Source organism: Oryza glaberrima, chromosome 4, assembly GCF_000147395.1.
Source record: "Oryza glaberrima chromosome 4, OglaRS2, whole genome shotgun sequence".
NCBI classification, from domain to species: domain Eukaryota; kingdom Viridiplantae; phylum Streptophyta; class Magnoliopsida; order Poales; family Poaceae; genus Oryza; species Oryza glaberrima.
The window spans coordinates 2,998,016-3,023,054 of NC_068329.1; the positions used below are offsets into that span (position 1 = coordinate 2,998,016).

At 41.3% G+C, this 25,039-nt stretch overlaps 2 protein-coding genes and 1 pseudogene across 2 annotated transcripts; all 3 read left to right on the forward strand.

The window, feature by feature from the left end:
• The first annotated feature begins 7,171 nt into the window (after window positions 1–7,171).
• On the forward strand, window positions 7,172–8,243 carry LOC127769529 (uncharacterized). Its single transcript, XM_052295118.1, has one exon. The coding sequence runs from the start codon at window positions 7,172–7,174 to the stop codon at window positions 8,222–8,224; it is 1,053 nt and encodes a 350-aa protein (XP_052151078.1). The 3' UTR covers window positions 8,225–8,243.
• A 5,711-nt stretch (window positions 8,244–13,954) lies between these two features.
• LOC127769528 (uncharacterized) lies at window positions 13,955–18,429 on the forward strand. Its single transcript, XM_052295116.1, has 2 exons — window positions 13,955–14,072; window positions 16,427–18,429. Exons 1-2 carry the CDS (start codon window positions 14,042–14,044, stop codon window positions 18,340–18,342), a joined length of 1,947 nt encoding a protein of 648 aa, XP_052151076.1. The 5' UTR covers window positions 13,955–14,041; the 3' UTR covers window positions 18,343–18,429.
• A 4,363-nt stretch (window positions 18,430–22,792) lies between these two features.
• On the forward strand, window positions 22,793–23,722 carry LOC127770190 (uncharacterized; annotated as a pseudogene).
• The last annotated feature ends 1,317 nt before the right edge of the window (window positions 23,723–25,039 follow it).

Sequence of the window (25,039 nt, forward strand, 5' to 3'; positions counted from 1 at the left end):
GGCATCGGCTATCGGCTGGTATCGGCATCGGCTGGAATCACTACGTCGGCTTGTCAGCCTATCGGCTGTTTTACCTGCTGTTTATGTTGACGAAAAAATCGAACACACCGGCCTGGGAGATCTGCTTAACTCCTGTGCAGGTCCAATGATTGATAAGATGCGGGCGTGTCAGTCAGTTTGATCCTGCAACTGATAAGATATGTAAACAATAGATCAAATAGCTGATCGGCTGACACGCCGATGGAGTACTTTCAGCGATGCCCATACCAGCCGATAGCCGATGCCAGCCGATGGCGATAGGGTTCTGAGCTATCGGCTTTATGTCCAATGTAGATAATGATATAAACGCAATCGGCTGATGATAATAAAATATAACAATAATATAATCCAATAGAAACCAATCGGCTAACAATGACATGATAGAATAAGCACTGATCCGATGGTTAAAGCATACATCAGCTGGAGGTCCGATGCCAATAAATCCACAAGATTAGATTAAACAGTGAAACCTTTGTTGCCATCGGCTAAATCCAACTTATATGTATATGCAATCCTTATGAGCCGATGCAACGTCCCGATAACTCACCGGCTGAAACCCCGATGAAACCCTTATTGGCAATCAAGAAGCAGGTTAGAGATTATGGTTCTAAGCATAACATAGTAGATCAAACTTAACTGATGCAGCACTAAGTATGAAAAGAAACACAATATCTAGACAATCAAGCCATTGATTGAGTTTTTAGGGTGGTAGATGTCTAAGCTAATCTAATCTAGCAACACGATTTAGCCGATACCGGCAGAAACCCTAAAACGAGAAGTAGCTGATAGAGCTAAATTGATATGCTAAGACTAGATTAACAGAGACATATGATAAATAGGAAGGCAAATATATCATCCAAACCAGAGCAATTCAAGAGGTCGAATGTACTGATGCAGCCTTGAACGACGCCGACGTAAACGATACAATTGCCTGGGCCGGCAGAGCATTGGACTTACCCCTTATCCGGAGATCGAACACCGATGCAGCCCCACGTCAGGTACCAAGTCGCGCTGGACGATAAAATAAAGTAGAAAAGGTAAAAGGTGGCGATGCGCTGAATTGTATTGATCGTGAAGATAGATTACATAGACCCTGGGTATACATATTTATACCCATGGGTTGATACAAGTCCTTGCCGGACAAGAAAGAAACTTTCCTAAAGATAAAAGGAAAAGATAATGTCCTTATACGACACTAAACACACTTTCCTAAAGATAAAAGGAAACTAACAAACTATTCCTAATTAATAGATAACTTGTCGTAACGCATTCTGTTTGAACTCGGTCTCTTCTGGATAAGCTTCCTTTAGTAGATCAATTTCCTTAACCGAATATAGCAAGAATCCAACAACTGACAACTTGACAACTCTCATCGGCTAATCTTAGGACTTCGAAGCCCATGCTGATTCTAAGCCGATGACTACTCCAGGCTTACCAAATTTCACTGTTAACAATTAGCAAGGTTCCCTACGATAGATGGTTGTTCACAAGTGACAAGTGTTAGCAAAGAATAAAAAGTATACATGATCAATCATAGGAAAATTCTATTCATTGAGAGTTAATGTTTTCATTTTCATTTGGAGTCAAAGTAAATTTATATTCAAACTTTCTGCCAAGTTTAACTCACAACCAGGGGAGGATAAGGGAGGAGACGTGCAAACCTGACCACACGGAGAAGGATGACAGAACCGGGCCAGGCATGGGTTGGGCAAATACTTGGTTCAACCGACCCAGCCAAGATTCGGTTCTGGCTGCTGAATTTTGTGCGCAGCCGTTGGCCAGTGTTCATCAGATTGTCATGTTGAGTTGATGCTGTTGCGCATCGGGAGTACCGAAAAGACTCCCCCACACTTGTTCTGTACCTTGTCTTTATTCAAGAACATCGAAAAGCAAAATGGGCTTCTACTAGGGTAAAGTACCAGTGAGCCAAATTTTATTCAAGTAATTCTAGGCGCATGAAGTGCCTAAAATTACTTTTATTTTATTTCACTTTTTTTTATTTTTTTATATATTTTTATATTTTTATTTTTTTCTATGGCAGCAATAGAGGTGATGGATAACTTAGCAGGGTGGACATGAGGATGCACAAGGTGTTTCGAATTCTTACCAGATAGGTCTTACCAAGCTTTGAACCAAATCGACTGTAATAAAGTGTTGTTTTGCTTGGTTCCCTGTGCATCTCTCTGATAAACCAAGAAGCGTGGTATGGGTGTTGGAGTTATTGTACACTGCTCCTTAGTTGTCTTTTTTTATTTCCTGCAAAAGGTTAGTGGACAACAAATACCCGAGGGAGTACAAAGATTTGAAAAGATTTTATCATAGCCCCAAGATTAGTTCTTCACATCCACACTAAAAGGAATTGGATTCAAAACTTAAAGAGCGTGGATCCCACAAATTTGCCATGATTTTTATTTTCTCATTTTTTTCGAGAGACATTAAAAACATTTTTTTTGTTCACCAAACTTTTATTCAAGCAAAACTCATACAGGGCTGAGATAAACTTACATTACACAGCAAAGGAGCATTTGGAAATATACGTACCGTGCACCTTGAGAGGTGATATGTTTCTCCTTTGTCTATTTTGGCAATTGATTTGTTCTTGGCCCTTGACTTACCTCCAGTGTGATTCGTGCTTGAGAACTTACCCGTCAAATCAAAAAGTTTCCTGCAGGGGTTAGTCCACGAAGGATATACATCCGAAGTCTATGAAAGTACTGGCTCTATGGTTCATTTAAGCAAACTTGACACCACGTCAACTTTGATTAAAGCAGGCTATTTATCCTAAGCATCATGCTCAATTTAAAAAGCCTATGAATGTCGACGACCACCCAAACCATAGCATACGAAAATGGACCGAGGACGCATAACTATGCATGATCAAGCCAGACTCAACTAGAGATAAGTATGAGTAAAAGAAACGGTGAATCTTTTGCTGCATTTCGTATACCTGAGTGTACTTCCCGCCAGCATGATGTGTATGTTGAAACTTCTGGAGCAGTGGCATGGTCACATGTGATTGTCGATCTCTCCTCCATCTTGATGTGGGTTGTGGCGGAGGAAGGCATTTTGACCATGCCAACTCAGGTGAGTGGTTTGGTTCTGCATACACCTCTAGTGCAAGAACCTTGTGCCTTGAAGGAGTGTTCCGTCGGTGCAATGCTGAAGAGATGTAGGATACATCTCTTTTTGGCAAGCGTGCAAGTGCTAACTGGAGTGGAGCAGCAAACACCTTGAAAAGAAGAGGGCATCCCCTCTTGCTTGTATGCATGCAGGTGTTGCGGGAGCGAGAAGTTGTGCGCGGCTAGGAGTGGATGAAGGCTAACCTAGGTGGCACATGAGCTCAAGAGAGGGGCTGGGTGCAACCAAGCAGCAAGATCGCTATTGGCAAGGTGTATAGCAAGAAAAGACTCGCACATAATGCGGTCTATGATCTAGAGGTAGCATGTCAGCTCTCTTGTCCTCTTCCTCTTCTCCCATCTTTTTTTTTCCCGTCTCTCTTTTCTTTTCTTTTCTTTTTTTTCTTTTTTTTTACTCAAGCAAGGTAAGGCTAACACCAACTGCAAACCAGGATGACCTTGGTTGATGGAACTCGTCACGCAAGCTCGTTGACCTCCCCCCACACTTGGACTTTTGTGTCGTAAGACATCAAAAACCAAGTGTGTGATGTTGGAGTCTTCATAAAGTGTGTTTCAACACCAAGGATCACCAAAATGTACAGTTGATATGGCTCCCGAGTTCTTAGGCATCATACGTCTCTCGTTCTTAATCTCAACCTGAAATGGTTATTGACCAAGAATACCCGAAGGTGCATACTATCCTAAAAACTGGTTCTTGCTTTTATTGGAAAAAAAACTTACCAAGATAATCCGGGGTATCTCCCGGCAGTGCTTTGTTTATGGTCACAAGCTCGACCATGGAGACATCTCGCTGTAGGATTAGTGCCACAACATATATGAGATTTGCAATATTTATGATAAATAAAAGCATCCACAACCAACCTTCTAAACATGTTAGAGTTAAGGCCCGAAAGGCGGTTGTGGTCCTCGCACGAGGGGTCAATACTAATCGAACATGATTCTGAGGATTCCTTATGTGAGCATGAATCCTGGGGGATTTTGAAAGAGAATATTTCATGCTCATTTGTGGAGTTCTCATCCTCTAGGGTTGATGTCTCAAGCTTGTCCATGGCTTGCAGGTTCTTCTTCTCAAGAGATGCATCGTGCAAGAACAAGGTTGTTTCTTGACAAATGTCGAGAACAACATTTTGAACGCTCGATAGGAGGTTGTGATGGTGGTTCTTTGGAGTGCAATTCAAAAATCTTGCCAGAATCTTTTTGAACGAAATGAAGATCATCATGTTCTAGAATAGACTCAGGGGACTCATGAAGGAGAACCGCCATTACTTCCTCTATCGGCGTATTATCAGGGAGGATGCCTGTCAAGGTTTTCTCATAATCGGTATGAGGATCATCCCTGAATTTAGGAGCGTAACCCGGAGCTTGAATTTCTTTGGAATCCGGCAATGGCTCCAGGGAGGACTCTTTAGTCAGAACCGAAGATGTTGAAGGCTCGGGTTCAGGCTTGGCAAAAGAGGGTTCCTCCCTTCCTGACACAAATGCCTCTGGATAGGGTTCAACACACTGCCCGACAAAGGAGGTATTTTTCGATATGCGATCGAGAATTTCCTTGCCTTCGGTGGGAGTTTTGTGCATGAATGACCCTCCAGCAGTTATGTCAAGGTAGAATGCAGACTCCCTATCTAAACCTGTATGAAAATGCTGCAATAGCACGTAATCGGGTATAGACAGGGTTGGACCAGACTGAACTAAATTAGTGAATCTAGACCAGGCTGTACCAATCGATTCTTTATTTTCTGCCGGAAACTCAGAATTTCTACACGAAGAGTAGTAATACGGGTTACAGGGAAGAATGCGAGGCATAACCTATCTTGCAATTTCTCCCAGTCACTGTTTACACACCCAACGGTAGATGTGTACCATTGTTTCGCTCTCTCATGAAGAGAGAACGGAAACAATTTCCACCGAACAGTCTCTTTCTTCATGCCTCGAATCTTAAGGCACGAGCAAAGCTGTTCGAATTTCCGCAGATGATGGTAGGGGTTTTCCTGGCCTAAACCAGAGAAAGATTTCTCCCTAGCCATACTGATAAATTCAGGACGAATTTCATAGCCAAGTGTTAAAATAGGTTCCGATGAAGGAGGTGGCTCGTAAAATTCACCTCGAGGAGCAGATAATTGGAAGATAGATAGTGGCTCCATGGATGAGAAGACTTTTACAGGAATACTTCTTTGGGGTAGCGGGGGTGAAGGTAGAAGAAAGAAAAATAAAAAGGATATGAGGATGAACAAGGTTCAGAGATAAACAGCAACCGTTCCCCGGCAACGGCGCCAGAAATGCTTGTTGGTATTTCTTACGATCACAGATAAAATCCGCAAGCGCATGGATATACCGAAGTAGCACTTCCCCTACGGAGTATTCTAAGGGTATCGAATCCAAGGGAATGTGTGTGATTATCTCTTCCTCCGGTTCATCCAAGGACACAAGATAAATATGGGCAAAGGGTAGAGAGGATTTCCTTATGAGAAACAGTGTCTAAGGAAAGCTTAAGTTTAATCCTAACATGATACTTCATGCACTGGCAACCCGCTGTTTACCAGATGTCGCTCTACTATGTACCCGGATAGGGAGGACTTAAGTGCTCTTGAGGGTTGTCACCACCTCTACACCCACCTCTAACGTACTGTGGGATACGCAGCAACCACTGGCAATTAATTACCCAGACACCGCGTCCACGCAATTAACTACTACTCTAGCACTGGCCAAGCACTTAAGCAAACACTATATAATTAATGGACTATAGTGAACAATGATCCCGTATGCTAATTAGGAACTAACCAAGAATAATTCTCACTAAGCAAATCTTAATTAGTCAGAATGATATGTCTATTGAAGCAGAGTAATTACCAAAGTAGAAGAATAAAGAGAGGATTACCGACAACTCCGGGATTCCTCCGACTTCTTCTACTTCACTCTCTCCCTATTCTAAGTATACTATAGAACATGTAAAGAAGCTAAAGCATACTTAGAGCCTCTTGTAATTCAGCTCTACATCTTGGTGTGTGTCAAATGAGGGAGAGGAGAGGGGTATTTATAGTGTGGAGCTTGCTTGGGAGTGTGGAGATCCTCCATGGAATCCTATGAGCATCTTCACTCTCCTCATGCCAAGTGTCCATTTGGATGACGGTTGGAGCGCCGGAAACGGTCATAACCACCATCAGGAGAGCATTATCTACCGAACTGGACTTGGGCCGGGGCAAATGGCCTCTGCCAGGGTTCGGCCGAACTCAGGGGTTTGGCTGAACCCAGGGTGGCTCCGTTCGCTCCAGTTTTCATCCTGGACACTCATTTTGGGCCCCTCAATTCATTGGTATGAATGTTTGGCCAATTTGGAGGTGTTTAATTGGGTTTTTGGGTCCAAAACTCCATAAGTTCGGATACGAGTTTGATTCTCATCCTCCTTCATGTATATTTCCTCTCAACTTTGGTAGTTTGTCACCTGCATATGAATATACACTAACACTCGTGGAAATTGTTAGAAATAAGCCCTACCACTATGTTGGATGTTCCATGTTTATGGTCTTATGCAGGTATTGATGGCGTTAATTTGGTACTTAACAGCCGTCAACAATATTCCCATGAGATTAAATAAATATGATATCTTGGAATACTTCCGGGTGAAATGCTACAACGCTATATCCTAGCGCTTGCGGATTATATCTGTAACCGTAAAGAATACCAAGTAATATTTTGAGCATCATTGCTGGGAATTATATTTCTAGTAAAGTTGTTAAGAAATATCAACAACCACCTCATAGTGACTTCGCTTCACTAGTACTCCATTCCTTCCCTCCTCTGCTTCTTTTCTCTTCCTCACCGACACTCCATCCTCTTCTTCACAGGCATTCAATGCATTCCGCCCGTCAATCCTGTGCCTCTTCCCTCAATATATACCCAAGGCAGCTTCATTCCATTGACACAGGCAGGCGTCTTTGACCTCCAACAAGTGCTTGACAACAGCAGCTGCAATCTCCTCCAAGTGTCTACAACATGTCATGGAACATGTATTCGAGTGGATATCATTTTTATTTTTTCAAATCGATCCAATTCCCATGCACATACGTAGCATGGTCCCATCTCTCTTCTCTAATACCCTCTCAAACATTCGCTGCAGGAGCTGGTGGTGGCACTACCACAGGGTGCTAGAGTTGGAGAGCCAAAAAAGGCAGTTGGAGAACCAAAACTGGCAGTTGGAGCAACAAAACTCTAGACTGTCCAGTGAGAAGCGTGACCTGGAGAGCAGGGTGAGGAGGTTGGGTTATGAAAACACCAATCTATTAGAAGAGAAGATGAGGGTTGCTCATGAGTCCTCAAGAAAGGTCTCCGCACTGGAGTACCGGGTGCGGGAGTTAGAGCACCAAAACATCAAACTGTCCAGTGAGCTGGTGAAGCAACGGGAGAACACGAGGAAGGCGGGTCAGCTGTTCATGAATGTTGCCGATACGTACCAACAAGTAGCAGAGAAGCAAATTAGGACAAAGGAAGAGGAATTGGCAAACACGAGGAAGGCAGGCCTCCTGTTAATGAACGCTGCTGATACGTACCAAGAAGTAGCAAGGAAGCAAATTAAAGCAAAGGTGAAGGACCTAGAGGATGCGAGGAAGGCGGTTTTGGTGGTCATGAATGCTGCCGATACATACCAACTAGAAGCGGAGAAGAAAATTAAGGATAAGGTGGAGGAATTGAGGGTCCTTGGGGTCCAGAAGGCAGAAATGGATGCGAGGGCTGCATCTTTAGAATCAGGGCTTAAGACAGCTCTAGCGAAGAATCAGGAATTGGAGGCTGACTGTGATAAGGTGATGATTGAAAATAATAAGCTTTGGTTGGAGGTTGAGAGGCTCATGATGGAATTGAGGGTAATGGCACACAAGAAAGAGGCAGCTGCAAATGCATTTGGTGCTGAAAAGGCAGAAACTATGAAGGAATTGAAAGACCATGAGATGAATGTGGAGGAAATTCCGACTAGCATGGATTTGATGAAGGGTGAAAATGATAAGATTCAGTTGGAGATCTTGACAGCAGGCAGAAACATTGCTTGCTTGAATTAGATGTGTTAGTAGAGGCAAAATCAAGAAGGAATCCGGGGACATGAAGGGGGAATTGAAGGAAATCAAGGATGCAGATTTCATGAAGGTTGAAAATGAAAGCGTTGGTTAGAGGTTTTCACTGCAGAACAAAAACATAGTCTGCCAGGAGCAGAAGTTGAGAGGCTCAAGGAGAATATTTGGATGATATGTTTTCTTGAAACATGTATATCTCTCTGGATCGTCCAGAAGCTAGGGTGGCCCTTTTGGTGCGACCTGTTTCTATCCACTTGAAAACAATAAAATAAATTGCTGCTTTGGAATGGGTTTACAATTTTTAGAAATAAACTGTAAATATGAGATTCCTTATCGTAATACATGGAGCAAATTTATCTTTTCAATTATATATGCATGGTTCTCTCACTTGGGTAGTATAAATACATGCATATTATACCTGGTGAGGATTGGTGTCCTGGTCTATTGATAGAAGGTCATGATCGGCAAAAGCATGGACATCAAACAAAACAGCACAGGAGGATTTTATACACGTTTGGGCTCTCCTCGGATCGGGAGTAATGCCCTGTCTTTGCTGTTGTTGAGTAGGACTACATCTTCACACCGATTGATCCTTGTGCGCACAAACGTCTTATTGGTTACTATATACTTCCTCCATCTCGTAATAAGTTCATTTTTAATTTCCTTCATTTGTCCCAAAATAAAAGTTTATTTTTAGAGTAATCGTAGCATCGGAGTTTGTGAAAGTATATTGGAGTTTGTGAAAATAGAGAATAATTGTATTGTGAGTAGATAAAGTGAGAAATAGTTGTATTGGAATTTGATAAAGTAAGAATATTCTAGTCGTTTTGTTTTGTATTGGTGTGTTAAAGATAGGTGAAAATGAACTTACTTTGAGATAGAGGTAATATTCGTGTTTTCTTACTTCAGAGGAATTATTCCGGAACCTTCGAGGCTCTTTAATCAAACACGGTAAAAGGGAGCCCCATATATCCATATGCACCATTAGTCTCTGAGCTCTACTTAAAATTCTTGGTAAGACTGTGTGGGTTACGTCAAAGGGCCTGTTCGGTAGAGATTTTCTGCAGCTGTACAGCCGTAGCAGCTACAGTATATAACAGTAGAAATTACACTGCTTGTACCGTTGAGGCAGTGCAGCTATCGCCGCAGCCAGCTGCAGCGTCCAGCTAACGAACAGACCCAAAATTTGTACCAGTCGATTGACCACAGACTGTGATTATCATGACAGGGGATCTCTAGATATTGTGTACCTGACTAGGTAGAGGTCTGAGTATCTCCTGGAGCCGAATCATCATAGATGTCGAGTTATGCTCCAAAGTGCCGAGGACTTTCTCTTGGCATTTTGAGCAATAGTTTAAAGATGATATTTTTCACATGTGATGCCTTGGTTTTCGTCATTGTACCTTTTCTCTCTAGCAAATGTGCCATCAGATATATAAATACTGTGAGCCTTCTTTTAACATTGTTTCTGTCAACCTTACTAATGCATCTTGTTACAGATATGTATCGGCAGCTCTGGCTGAGATCACTTGTAAACTTTTTAGGTATGTTAGCAATTTCATCTTGTAAATAAAATGAGTAAGTAAGATCATGAACCAAATCATGCATCTTACAAGTCGCAATAACAGTGCTGATTTTGAACCATCTTTGGAAATCTGCTATCCTTGTCACTTCTTCCCCTAGACTTCACATACAACAATGCTCCACCTTCTCTTCTGTCATCGCAGTCATCTTACCAAGTAATATGTGCTTCCTTCGAAATCGTTGCCACTGCTACTGCCTTGGTCTAGCTTCCTCCCTGGATACCTCCCTGGGCACCCAACTGAAGTCCGACATGAATATGAACCCAAGCCTGCACAGGACTCCGCCGTCCGCATTCCATTCTCCTCCGCATCGCTGTAGTCTAACTCGATTTATTCAGCACTGTTAGAATTAATCTTGTTATTTTGCATATTTGTGTGAGTCAGTCGTGTATGGATTAGTTTGTGCTAGCTGTGTACGTGCTCTCTATCTCAACACATGGCTTAGTGGCCAAGGGAGGCAGCCATGATGTGAGTGTTTGTGTGACCAGGTGCTTGGTCAATTTGTGGCGAGTGCTTAGCAGCAAATCAGCCGATGCATGTGTTAGTTAGTTTGATCAGTCTTGCATGCACACGTTAGCTTGGAGTTGTGGCCAAGTTAAGTGAATGGTTCATGGCGAGAAGAGTGGATCAGATAACTCATGCATGTAGTGGTTAGTGGTGATCTGCATGTAGGGAGATGTGCTTTGCATGTAGAAAAGGTGATTAGTGGGCACGGGAGAGTTGGGCCGAGTCGTGCGGCCGGCTGAACCTGTGCATGTGTGCGTGTGTTTATTTAAACCATGTAATCAGAGGTGTGATTAGTGTGTGAGGTGAATACAAGTGCAAGTGCAGGTGCTGGTGTGCAGCATCGAGTAGTTTTTGTGTGTGCAAGCTCTTCTTGTCCTTGTGCAGTGTGTGTGTTTCCATCATCCACTGAGTGAAATTTCCAACAAGCACATCGCTTTGCTCGTGGTGGTCCTTTTCCAAAACAGCCTATGACACATATACTAACACATTAAAAGTTACACCTGCACAATCAGTACCGCTGCCCCACGGTGCATGCTCGATAGCCACATGTGAATGCATGTTAATTCACATATCTTTCATGCACGAGGATCTCCAAGACTGAAGCAGGTCCATACATGCAATTTGGTCATCCTCCGCTTTTCTCTGTGCCTCTGCTCGGTAGGGCGCTCGCACCATACATACGCGTATGACATGCATCCATAAATATCATCCGTGCCTCCTCACCCATCAGGGTCACAGCCCTTAGCCATTCACAGTGCGTCTACGTGTCGTTCGCATTCGACCTTCCACGTAAGAGATTCGCCTCCATGTTCGCTTTGGTCGTGACCAAACGGAGTACACGCAGCCAAAATGAGCCATGGGTTCTTCACTCGGATCGAGGACGCGTGGCGCGAGGATGGATGAGCACGAGCGTGCTACCACATTGTGGAGATGAGGCTCCTAAATCGCCGATGGACGGAGGAGGAGATGAGGGCCGGTGAAGGGAGGAGAAAGCCTCACCGCCTTCTGGAGAAGAGACAACGGAAGGTGGAGCTAGTGGCGGTAGGCTGGCCGGTGGCGAGGCCACTCCACCGTGCCGCCACCGAGTCCCACCTCGGAGTCCTCCGCCGCCGAGGCCCACCGTCAGATCTGCGTCGTCCTGCTCCATGCCGCCAAGATCCGCACCGTCCCGCTTGTAGTCCTCACGCCGGCGAGCTCGTCGTGCACCGGCCAGGGAAGAAGGGGCGCCGGCCTTGGAAGGAGGAGAGGGGAGCCGCCGCCGAGCTCATCATCGTCCCCTACTCTAAGCCGCCGAGGCCGTCGTCTCGCTCTATACAAGCCGCTGCTCGTTGTTGTCGACCACCCGTGCAGTAGCAGCAGCTCGATGGCGGCTGTCTCAACCCATCTGCCAGGGGGAGGACGAGCGGCGGAGATGGGGAGGGAGAGCAGCGCCGCCTTGCCCCGCCCACCTCGTTCTACGCTGCCAGGGAGCCGAGCGCCATGGTGGCCTGCAGAGGAGAAGAGATGGGGACGGCGACGACTAGTGCGACCTCGATTCGTCGGCCGGAGGAGCTCAATTTACTGTAGCTCGCTTAATCCACCGCGTGCCGAGGGAGGAGACGAGAGCAGGGCGGCCAGCGTGAGAAGAGAGGCGCTGGGGAAGATACGAGAGCCGGATCTCTGGCGTGAGGAGAGGAGAGGGAGAGGCCGAGAGGATACGAGAGAGAGAGAGGGTGAGGGAAGTCTTATATTTTTTTTTCTAGATTTTAGGGTGTTAAGTGTAAAATTTGGACCTACAGATAAATTGAAAAAAATACGAGAACTGAAAATAAAATGTTAGGGGCTGAAATATAAAATTGAAGCCACTCCTAGAGTCACTTGCACTGTGAGGAACCCAGATTTTGGACCCGTAGCCTTAGCCTACATGGCACCCTGAGGCTCCTCAAATATGTGGGACGCACCGTGAATACCCTTATGTTCACCATTCACGACCCCATCTTCATTAGCCCTGCACGTACGCTACATGGTGCCACGCTCGTCGGTTGTGCCCTGCCGCTACAGCCTCCCTGTCACCATAGATCCGTGATCACCATGGGTGTCGAGCATGCCATCCATGGATCTATCACTCCAATCTCTCTGGTTGTTTTCAGCCACGCTCGGCCTTGTCTTTCGGCCACGTTCCGTCGTAGCAGGTCTAATCATAGGTGAGGTCGTCGCCCCCGCAACTTCCTTGTTGTCGCCATCAATCTCATTGCCATGACTTGTGATTTCCTGTCAATGCACGACCCCACCTCAATTTTCCTCCTTCGCATGTCTTCTTGATTTGAGGATGAAACCTTTGGCTCTGATATCACTTGTTATAAAAGTTAGTTGATATAGCGAAACAACAACTAACCTTCTCAATAGCTTCATGTATTCATCACCCAAGACATGCCAGATGACGATATAGGAACACACGATATTTGTTAACGAGGTTAGCCGAAACCTAATCCTAGGAGCTCTGGTTATGGGCGTTCCTCCCCAATAAACATAGCACCTTAGCTGCTACGGGTACATGGCCTCGCAGTCATCATCTCCCTGCATGTTTATCCTACGTACATTGTAACCTATATGGTTATATTGTGATGCCCCCCTCTCTATTTAAGAAAGATTTTTGGGTTATAGAGTGCGACTCTAACTATACCTCTACCACCTATTACAACTCTAAATCCATCCGTAACCAAATAGATCTAGTATATTCGATACTTATTCTAACAATACGAACCAATAGTCTTTTTAGTCTTCTTTTTTGAAATAGAATGTTAACATGTCATATGGGTTGAATAGAGATAATTGAATTGAGGGAATAAAAGCAAGTGTTACACTGAAACAATCTGAACCGACCAAATTAAATCGAATGGGCAGTGGCCCTAACAAAGGTACTTTGGAGCAATCTAAAGCGCTAAATTTTGATCTAATAGATAAAAATTATTGACTTGATGTGGTGCAATGAAAAGAAAGGAAAATAGCTTTAATTGCATCCACTGGAGATGAACTTTATACATATACATATATAGGATATCCAAAAAGATTGATAGATGCAAGGATTTCCATTTTGCCTTTCTTTAAAAGAAAGGGAGGTACTAGCTACTTAGCTAGTACAATACCTTGGGTGGAATATAATCATTATGGCTTTGAATTCTTGCAATCGAAGCAATAAGAATAATGCGATCGAGCTGTGTCGCGGAATGTTTAGAAAATAAAAGAAAAGAAAAAAAATGTGCCAGCATCAAAATAGCAAAACATTTGATGCCATGCGATTGCAGTCATTGATGAACGATCGATATATCTCTGCTGATTTAAATTTTCCATTGAGAATTGATTTGTTTCTTTCTTCCTTCTGCATATATTGTTTTTTTTTTGCTGGTGATTTTTCTCCTTTGTTGAATTATTACTAGCACTCCTCTGTTCTTGTTTAATTTTCTTTGTACAAAACAAAACGTATATTCACTCATCACTCTTCCCCATCGACACTCCATCCCTTTGCTGAACCCACACTCCTCTTCTCTCCCTTGATTCTTCCCTCTTCTTCAAGGGAGTCATGGATACTTCATCCTCTAGTTCTCCTTCTCTTGTATATATTTTCACGCGATGCAACTTCTGCAGAGGCAGGAAAACATTCTGCATCCTTCGGCGGATGCACAGCAAGACAGCGAGGCGTCTTCCACCTGCACCTTTGTGACAACAGCGACCGACGATGTCGTCGTCGAGCGCATCGTGGTTTGCGGGTGGGCAAAGACAACATCTTTTTTTCCTTCCGCGCTGTGTGGTGGTCATATCTCTCTCCACTAGCTCCTCGCATTACTTTTACGGTGATCTCGGAAGGTTGCCAACAAATACGTTGCACGATCTATTTACTACCATTATACAAATCATATGATTTTAATTTTGTGTCGGATCTATTTGGTTAACAAAATTTATTTTCTGTGGAAAGGTTAATAAATTTTATTTGTCGTTCAACATAAATAAAAATTAGTGATACAAAATTATATAGAATCTGTTGCAATATTCCATCCGTAGCTATCTATTTTCTTAATTTAATTGTTTAATTTTTGGAATGAGTAAGTACTGATTTTTATTCATATGGTACTCTCAGTTTAGTTTGTCTTGACTTAATTCAGAGATTTATGACTAACAATTAAGTACTGAGTGTAGTTTGGTGTCTTGTTTATAGCTTTTGAATCATTTTGTTATTCTGAATTCTGTATGTAACAACTATGGAGTTGTACTTGTATTTGGCCTAGAATCTCAAGTATAGTTTTTCCATGATGTCACAATTCTGTGACTGGTATTAATAAGTACTGGGCTGTACTCTGTTTGGAGTTTCAATTATGATTTTTCTTATGATTTAATAATTCAGAAATTTATAATTAGTCATTACCTATTTGTTATTGTATTGAAGTCTTAACTGACATTATTAAGAAATTAGGAAATTAATAATTAAAAAATTAATAATAAGGAAATTTAAAATTAACAAGTATCAAAGCTATACTAAATATATTTAATGATGCTTAAGTTCAAATTGACAGGTACAGAGTAGTATTCGTGGTATTATATTTTGAATCTTGTATTTCTTCAAAATTGACTAACATGGATTTTTGTTTTATTTTAATCTGATTTAGCTGATATCGCGTGTTTATTTTCTTCGGAATTTCAGTTAGCATGTATTATTTTTTTCTATATCATTCTAATTCTACCTCACAGCCAGTGGAAGGCCATATTATTTTTCCTTTGTCCTAATTAATGTTAGAAATTTTCCTAATTAATGCTAGAATTTCGCATAGGCCTAAATTTTTTTAAAAGAATATACTCCCTCCATCTTATAATAATTGCATTTCTACCATTAAATTTTATGAAAAAATATTATATTTCTAATGAGGTGGGATCCAACAAATTAATTAGATGAAGATTGTATTGCCTCAACCTTTATTTTAATAAAGTTCTATTATAAGATTATTGTGGTAATTTGTGTATGTTGCTAATCTGCGATTCAATTATTCTCTAACCCCATACCTTTTAGCAAATGATACTAGGAAAAACAACTCTGCCTACATGTTCCCGAGTAATTAATTAATAACCTACTCTCTCCCGTTTCATAATTCTTAACATATTGGACAATGACACATTCTCCAAAATATATATTTCACTTTGTTTTCTATTATAATATATACAATAAATTAAAAAAAGTTTACTTTATTGTAGTACTTTGTAAAATAAATAAATATATATATATATATTTGATGTTTTAATTCTTTTAAACTAAATAGTTTTAAAGTTATTGATAGTCAAAGTTATAAAAGTTTGATCTTAACCTTGTCCAAAACGTCAATAAATATGGAACCGGAGGGAGTACCATCTTTGCATGTGCTCGCGCTTGACTAATTCCGGTATACCACGTACTCCTACAGTGACATTAGTATATTAAAAGAAACTCCTTTCTCTTTCTCTTACTACACTGCAGCTAAAAATGCTACTGAATTTTTAAAAGTAAAATGGCATGCAATCAAGCTATATAAAAGGGAAAATTTGTAAATGGAGATATTCACATGAGAAAAATATAATTGCGTGCTTCGTCCATCATGGGTGAACGTCTGAGATTATATGCAAATGTGAACATGACACCACGGCATGGTTGCTTAGGTGCTTTCAATAGCAATTCCGAATATTCATATGGGTATGGCCGTATATGAGCGTTCAACCCAAATATTGCGTATGGTTATATACTTATATTCTTACATGCAGTAAACACAAATACCTTTGAATTATGTTCTGCACATGATTATTTAATTTCTGTGGAAAAGATTCTTACAACATCTATAGACACCGGCATGATTAGACTTACCATCATGATGATACGATCCACGTAACCAATGACTAGACATTTCTGGTTAATATGGAGCTCGCAAAAAGTATCAAATTAGTATAGGTATAGTTATATTGATAGATTCTACTAGCAGTATTAGCCAGTACAAATGGCCTCAACCGTTGATTTATTAGTTTTATTACCAGTAGTTATTTATGATGATAGCATAAATATATATGATCTATTCGATTCTAATGCCCCTCTAAAACATATGCGCAGAGATCTTCACAGATGACAGGGTGAGGACCCTATCACACCAAGTCTCCACACTTGGGGACAGAGTGTGGGAGTTGGAGCACAAAAATACCTGGCTGCTTGGCGAGAAGGGTAAACTGGAGAAGCAATTGGAGGAGACGAAGGCAGCGGTTCAGGCCATCTCAAGCGAGAAGGAAGAGGTGGAGAGGAGCTTGAAGGGTGAAAATGATAAGCTCCGGTTGGAGGTTTTGACGGCGGAGGACAAATATAGCCAGTCTGCAGTAGAGATTGAGAAGCTCCAGAAGGAATTAGTTGCATTGGCGGAGGTGAAAGAGGTAGCTGCAAAGGCATTTGATGATGAGAAAGCAAAAATGATGATGGAATCTGTGGATCTTAAGAGTAGGATAGAGGAAATCCAGGGCAACATGGATATGATTGAGAGTGAAAATGATAAGCTTCGGTCAGAAGCTTTGATTGCAGAGCAGAAACTAAACATATGTGAAGCAGAGATTGAGAGGCTTAAGATGGAATTGGGTGGATTGACAGAAGCGAAGGAAGCAGCTGCAAAAGCATTTGACACTCAAAATGAAGAAATCACGAAGGATCTAGAGGATCTTAAGACAAAGTTGGAGGAAATCAAAACAAATAACGATCTAGTGGAAAGTGAAAATGGTAAGCTTCGGTCGGAGCTTTTGTCAGCAGAGGAGGAATACAGCCAGTCTGAAGCAGAGGTTAAGTATCTTAAGCAGGTAATGGGAGCAGTGGTGGAGGCGAAGGAGGCAGCTGCAAAGGCATTTGCTGCTGAGAAGGAAGACATCATGAAAGAATCAGACAATCTTAAGAGGAAAGTTAAGGAAATTCAGGATAGCAAGGTTTTGGTGGAGAGTGAAAATGATGAGCTTCGGTCAAAGATTTTAACTATGAAGCAGAAACATGGTCAATTTGATCTAGAGGTTACTAGCCTCAAGAAGGAGCTGGGAGCACTACAGGAGGCAAAGGAGACCACTGCAAAGGCGTTTGAGGTTGAGAAGGTAGAAATCCTAAAGGAATTGGAGGATCTTAGGAGGAAGGTGGAGGAAATCCAAACCAACAAGGATTTAGTGGAGGGAGAAAATGATAAACTTCGGTTGGATGTTTTGACTGCACAACAGAAACAAAGCATATTAGAAGTAGAGGCTAACAACCTCAAGATGGAATTGGGTGCATTGGTGGAGGCAAAGGAGGCGGCTACAAAGGCATTCGACGCTGAGAAAGCAAAAATAATGAAGGAATTGGAGGATGTTAAGAGGAAGATGGAGGAAATCCAGGTCAAGAAGGATTTGGTGGAGGGTGAAAAGGATAAGCTTCGGTTGGAGATATTAATAGCAGAGCAGAAACATAGCATGTCTGAATTGGAGGTTAAAAGGCTTAAGATGGAACTTGGTGCATTGGCAGAGGCAAATGGGATAGCTGTGAAGTCATTTGATGCTGAGAAGGCAAAATTCATTAGGGAAATGGGGGACCTCAAGAGGAAGATTGAGGAAATCCAGGTCAGCAAGGAAGCTGCTGAGGAAGTAGGGCGCAACAAGAATGCAGAGGCTGATAGGCTGAGGGCTGAGTTGGTGAAGATCCATGTTTCTTTATCACAACTACAAGCATCCTATAATGAACTTGATGCTAAGCATTCGCTCCTGAGTGACGAGAAGAATTCAGTCCAGAAAGCATTAGATGTTGAGAAAGTTGAAGCATGTAAGCTGAAGTCAAAATTTGAGGAACTTGAGAATTATAAGGCTGAAAAGGATGAAGAGACTAGGAAACTGAAGGCGGCATTGGAGGAAAAGAAAAGTGAGATTGATGTCCTCAGCAAGGACAGTGAGCTGCTGCATCTCGCAGTTGCTGAGGCACAGGAGAAGAATAAGGGCAGCATTTTATCATGCTTATCACCATGCGGCTCCAAATAATTAGGTTGGGAATGTGTTGCATTAATAATGTAATGGTGATCAGTTAATACTATGCAATGAAATAAAACTTTCACTTCCTTTGTTATATGTGATATGCTATAATGCTAATGTTCAATTGATTAGTCAGATACATTTCGTGATGTCTCTACACTGTTAGCACTTTGGTAAACTGGCCACCTTAACAATTATTACTCAACAAAGTGTTGCTCCTTTTAGCAATGGCCCTAATGGGCTTGATTCTACAGAGTAGTATAGGTCCACTTGCCATTTTGATGCATGTTTCAATTTTATTTAGCATATTATTCTCTGTTTTACAGAAGAAAATTACTCTACCCATAAAAAATTTACTCATGTGCAAATTTTACATATGCCAGGGGTGCACCTAGGTTTTCCTTGAGGCCTAAGCCAGCCCATGCCATATTTGGGCCAAGACCACCATTATATAGTGAAAGTTTGTTGGATGTAGTGAGCTTCAATTCCTACGCCTCGGGGCTCGGGCCATGGCATGGGTGGCTTGAGGCCTAGGTCTGACCATATGTATGACATTCCTATCCCCATAATTTCAATCTTTGCCACCTCCTGCCTCGTATTTCTAGGTCCCACGCTTTAGTAAAATGTACAACCTAATTATATGATAAAGAAATTACTAATATGTATTTTAATTGAAATCACACAGTTGTCATTAGGTAATAATGTTTTTACTGACATGTAATTTTTTTTAGATGTTGTCATGCATCATCTGATGGTAATGTTTTTACAATTATTTTTTACTACTGGATCACATTGTCATCTGGTCAGTAGTAAACTTTTTCACTAACAATTTTTTTATTATATTATGACTAAAATGTCCATTAGTAATGTAATTACTCCATTCCGCCGAGACATAATTTAGGCCTAAAACAATTGGTTATTATTACTATTATTATGTCTAAAATATGTTTTTGTTAAATATGTTGGTTATTGATAGCGGCTTAGAATAAAATCAGTTCATGTCTTTTACAACTTGCTAATTATGAATTTTATAATTAATTTAATAGGGACCTAAATTGAGAATCCAATATTGGTACTCCATATTTATCAATTCAAAATTATTTAAGAATTATAAGGGATTAGGGTGAAAAAAGTTACAATTTGAAATTATCACTTTGGAATTTTGAAATTAAATTGATAAAGTACAAATAGATACAACTCTATATATATTACTTCTGATTTTTAGAAAAACAAATCCTGGATAGTCCTTGATATCTCCTATGGCATGTTCTGTTTAACACGAATCCTCAATATAATATACTGTCGCAATTATACTTACAAAACTCCAACGACATGAACATCAACAATAAGCCACAACTGTATACAATATGCATATGGATATATGGACAGCACATCTAGAAAGTAGTTATTAGTTGTTAGGTTTTATTTGAAAAAAATATATATCAATATATATTCTTTGTTTCAAGATTAAAATCAAATAATTAACCCAATTATAATGAGCATGAGGTTTATGCTGTTAATCGACCTGATTGCTTGAACAATGCACTTAATCACTTATGAGTTATGTTAAAACAGATATTCAATAGGTAAAATATTAGCAGCATGATTTATTATTTCAATCAAAATAAAACAAAATCAAGGATATATTGAATTAGGCACATAGAACATGCATGACTAACATAATTCAACGGTACATATGTAGATTACAGATGAGGAAATCGACCACAGATGAATCGGACTCAACTGTGGGACATTGATATTAGTAGTTAATATCCTTTTCTCCATAAAGCCCTCAGCGACCAAGGATCATGAAGGCGATATCACTATATATCAGCCTATAGCAAGCTTGATCCGAAAGAAAGCTTTGCTTTTTATGTGCCCTGTAGACACTGCTCTCATAATTATTGTGCTTAATTAAACAATCCATTAATGATCGGGCATTAGTCGTCGCTGCGTACACTCTTCCTTGCCTTAGCCTGCCCGCATGCAACCGTTAGATGATGGCTTGAGAATCAAGTCTGATCGACGATAAAAACATTCATATATGCACTCAAAGAATAATTCAGGTGCTGATCCGGATGAAGGGCAACCTCGTCGCTTCGCCAATTAAGTTCGATCCCTAATCAGCGTCTGTATAGTTCACAAAAAACAAACTTCAGAATTATTACTGAATTGTGTCCTAACTGTGCTTGCAAATGGCGTTTCAAGCATACCCTTTGACATGATTCACGTTGATTAAAAGTTCAAAAGAAGAACGGAAAAAATGAATAGCCATGATTTGTAGGTTCCATCCGTAGAGACCTCTTCAAGGTAAAATTAAAGTAGTCAGCGAACATCTAAATATGATTCAGAAAGCAAACTATGGTATCAGGAAAAGAAAAAAAAATGCATCGATTCTTTGATTGATGCAAATGTTCCAACGATCTTGCAAATATGTTTAGGTGTGCCCAATAAGGAGTACGGCTGTGTTCGGCACTACCAGTTCCCATCCTCTTCTCCTTTTCCATACGCACGCTTTTCAAACTGTTAAATGGTGTGTTTTTTGGAAAAAGTTTCTATACAAAAGTTGCTTAAAAATCATATTGATCCATTTTTGAAAAAAAATTCACAAATACTTTAATTAATTACGTGCTAATGGACCGCTCCGTTTTCCATACGCACATCACTGGGTTAGGAAGCCAGGCTTCCGAACGCGGCTTAAGTTTTCATTAGTGGCAAGATTGAATGAGGTAAGTGTCGTGCAAGTGAAATAGACGAAGAGGAATAGATTGGATTATAATAGAGAAAGTAACAGGACTAACCCTGAACCAAAACCATGCGACATGCGCCGAGAAAGTAGGGTCAGTAGGCACTAAGATAAATCTTAATCTAATGCCTATCTTAACCTAGAAAAGGACCATCCTTACAAGGATAGAGGATTACCTAATCTAATCCTATCCCAATAGACTTCCTAACCAACTGAGCTACTTTATCCCAACCGTGCAGCATGCGGCATCGCCTGGAAGCCACGTGGCATCGGCCTCTTCCGAGAGCTGTGTCGCCTCCTCCGGAAGTCATTGGGACTGTCGGAATCGTCTCCTCTGCTTCTGTTGGACACTGCCATAGTACCGTCGTTGCAGCGGCCAGCCATGAAACCGAGCTCCACCTGATCGTGGCCCATGCTGGCGAAGATCAAATCGTCATGGAGTGGAATAAATAGTAAATAGAGAAAACAACAATCCAACTGCATAACAATGGAGTGTGCAGTATTGAGACCTATTGGTAGCTATAGTAGTAGGACAAACAACTGCAATAGAGAGATCTTCAAGAAGCTTTTTTCTTAAGATACTGCACAAAAGAAATAGTTTTTGGATTTGAAAAAAAACAGTTGACAGTAGTTTCTTTTCTTCCAAAACTTTCATTTAGTAGACCATATCGGATTCCATTGAGATTCGTGTGAGGGACTGAACAAAATTTCATGCAACGTGCGCCACGGGGGTTCAAACCCGCGAGTTTGATTTTTTTTTTCTGATTCCATTCTAAGTTGCATATAAGTTATAATGTAATTAAAGTCTAGATATATTATAATTACACTTTTAATTATACTATAGTTACGTTTGAAAGTACAACTGCTAAATGTTGTGTTGTATTGCTACTCCCATATTTTTTACTAACTGATCCGCATATTTTGTTCTGACACATGGATTAATTAATGGATGATGATCCAATGACTGAAGTGTTTTGGTGGCATTCATCTTGTGGCTAATTTGTTGATGACATCTCTTCTTATGTAGTCAATAAGAAAGATTCCTCTGAAAATTAGTCGGCCTACGCTGCTAGAGTTGACGAGCATATCATTTTCTACAACCGAATGCGTATTAATACGTGGAGTTTTCATAAAAAAAGGTTCACAATGCAGCCATTAACATCAATTTTCCGAACGAAACGTTCAAGGATAGTCCAACTGTCCGAGGCCATAGAGAACAAATGGAAAGATAATAGGGGTAACCATCGCAAATGATCTTTTCATCCTTTCCAGCCCTTGTGAGATGTCATTCATCGGATACAGCACAGGAGACACAAGGCAGGTAACTAGGGGCATCATACGGAGATTTCCCAAACAGAAATGCTCATGTCCTCTGACGAGAATACACTCAGGGATAAGATAGCCAGGACTGGTTCAACCGCCCCATCCCGACTTTACTTCACTAGTGCTTCATCCTTCCTCTTCTTCATGGGTATTTTATGCCTTCCCTCCACTGCTTCTTTTCTCTACCTCACCAACACTCCATCCTCTTCTTCACCAGCAGTCGATGCCTTCCGCCCTTCTCTCCTCTAACTCTTCCCTATATATATAAACAAATGTATTCACCTCAAGTCAAACATTTTATCGGCACACGCAAGTGTCTTCGACCTCCGACGAGTGTGTGACAACAGCAGCCGCAATTCGTCGTCATCCTCACTCCTCCAAGTCATGCCGATGGCCGGGTTGATTGGCGTGGCATGGTATTCGAGTGGACCAAGACATCATTTTATATCTTTGAAAATGATCCAATTCCCCTGCACGTACATAGCTTGGTCCCATCTCTCTTCTCTAATGCTCCCTCTAAAACATTCACTGCAGGGGCTTGGTGTTGACCCAAAGGGTGAAGGAGTTGGAGCGCATAAACACTACACTATCTAATGAGAAGAATGACCTAGAGAGAAGGGTGCAGAGGTTGGAGTACGAAAACACCGAGCTGTCTAATGAGAAGAGGTGGGCGGCGGATGTATACTCAAGAAGGATCTCCACACTAGAATACCAGGTGTGGGAGCTGGAGCACCAAAACACCAAACTGTCCAGTGAGTTGGTAAGGCAAAGGGAGGACACGAGGACAGTGGGTCTGCTGTTCATGAATGCTGCCGATAGGTACCAACACGTAGCAGAGGTGCAAATTAGGACAAAGGAAGAAGAATTGGTGAACATGAGGAAGGCAAGCATGCAATTAATGAACGCTGCTGATACGTACCAAGAAGTAGCAAGGAAGCAAATTAAGGCAAAGGAGGATGACTTGGAGGATGCGAGGAAGGCGATTTTAATGATCATGAATGCTGCTGATACATACCAACAAGAATATGATGAAGGGTGAAAATGATAAGATCCAGTCAGAGGTTTTGAGAGAAAAGCAGAAACATGGGTTGTTTGAAGCCAGGGTTGAGAGGCTCAAGATGGAGCTAGATAGGTGTAATAGGCAAAATCATGAAGGAATCAGAAGACCTTAAGAGGGGACATGTAAGAAATCCAGGCTGCAAAGGATTACGTGAAGTGTGAAAATGATAAGCTTTGGTTGGAAGTTTCAGAAGAAGAGGTTGAGAGCCTCAAGGAAAATATTTAGCCAATATTTTTCCTTGAAACATTTATATCTCTGGATGGTCTGGCACCTAGCTCTGTGGTTGTGTCCCCTTGTGGTGTTGTTCCCTGTCTCTACTCTGTTAACAACACTAAAATAAATAGGTGTTTTGGAATGGGTTTACAATTGAGAAATAGATGATAATTGTGAGAGTGTTATTACATGATATTGCTTGTTACAAAACGTGGAACAAAATTATATTTTTAATTAGATACGCATGCATGGTTCTCTCACTTGTTCAGCATAAACACTAGCGTATTATACCTATCAAGGATTGGTAACCTGTCAAACACAAGAGCACATGTGGATTTTATACAGGTTCAGGTCCTCTCCTCGGGTTGGGAGTAATGCCATGCATCATGTTAGTCGATTGCATTGATATATATGCAAGAATCTACGTGCATGAGCAAATCAGTGAGAATGTAAATCCTAAAGCTCTTCTTCCCCCATCAAGATGTACATGTTACATATTTATAGTCCTATATAATATAATGTCTTGTTGTAGTCAGGTAGGACTCTATCTTCGTATCCGAGTCGATTTCCATGCTCATAGTTGTCCTGGTGGTTACCATATAGTGGTCCTTTATTTTCTCCCAAGTTCAGTGATACGACTTTAACTTAGATGGAATTATTTCAAAACTTTCAAGGTGCTCAAATCGAACATCAGGTAGAAGAGATTCCCATATCTTCATACACGTCATTAGACTCCAAGCTCTACTCAAAATTCCATATAAAACCATGTGATATGCCAATATTTGTGCTAGTTGACCATAGATACCGATTATCCTGACTAGGGGATCTCCGAATATCGTGAGCTTGAAAAGGCAGAGGTTCGAGCACCTCACGACAGCTGAGTCATGTTAGATGCCAAATTCTTCACCCAAGTGTCGAGTACTTTTGCTTGATATTGTGAATAGAGGTTATAAAATGGTTTTTTCACATGTGATGCCTCAACTTTCATGGTTGTACCGTTTCTCTCTCGCAATAATTGTGGATATTTGGGAAGGGTGCTCGATATTCTTTTTCACTGTGTTCTGCTCTAGGTTCCGCATGGTAGTGGATAAAAAATAAACGTTCCGTTTCATTCCTTCTTGGCAAAGCTTGCGACAATTATTCATAGGTTCTGCATGGTAGTGGATAAAAAATAAACGTTCCGTTTCATTCCTTCTTGGCAAAGCTTGCGACAATTATTCATCTTCCTCCTTGCACCCGCATTGCCAATTAGCCTAAAAGGTCCTAGCCACCAATCTTTGCAACCAACATGCACCAAAGAAGCTAGTGAAGGCGACGTGAGCGATGTGGACAAGAACGGTCCAGCAGAATTAGGGAAATGTGCC

Excerpts from the sequence above, each read along its gene's own strand:
- LOC127769529 (XM_052295118.1), top strand. The coding sequence starts at position 7,172 with ATGGAACATGTATTCGAGTGGATATCATTTTTATTTTTTCAAATCGAT.
- LOC127769528 (XM_052295116.1), top strand. The coding sequence starts at position 14,042 with ATGTCGTCGTCGAGCGCATCGTGGTTTGCGG. Across the intron at positions 14,073-16,426 it reads GAGCGCATCGTGGTTTGCGG|AGATCTTCACAGATGACAGG; the intron begins GTGGGCAAAGAC and ends ACATATGCGCAG.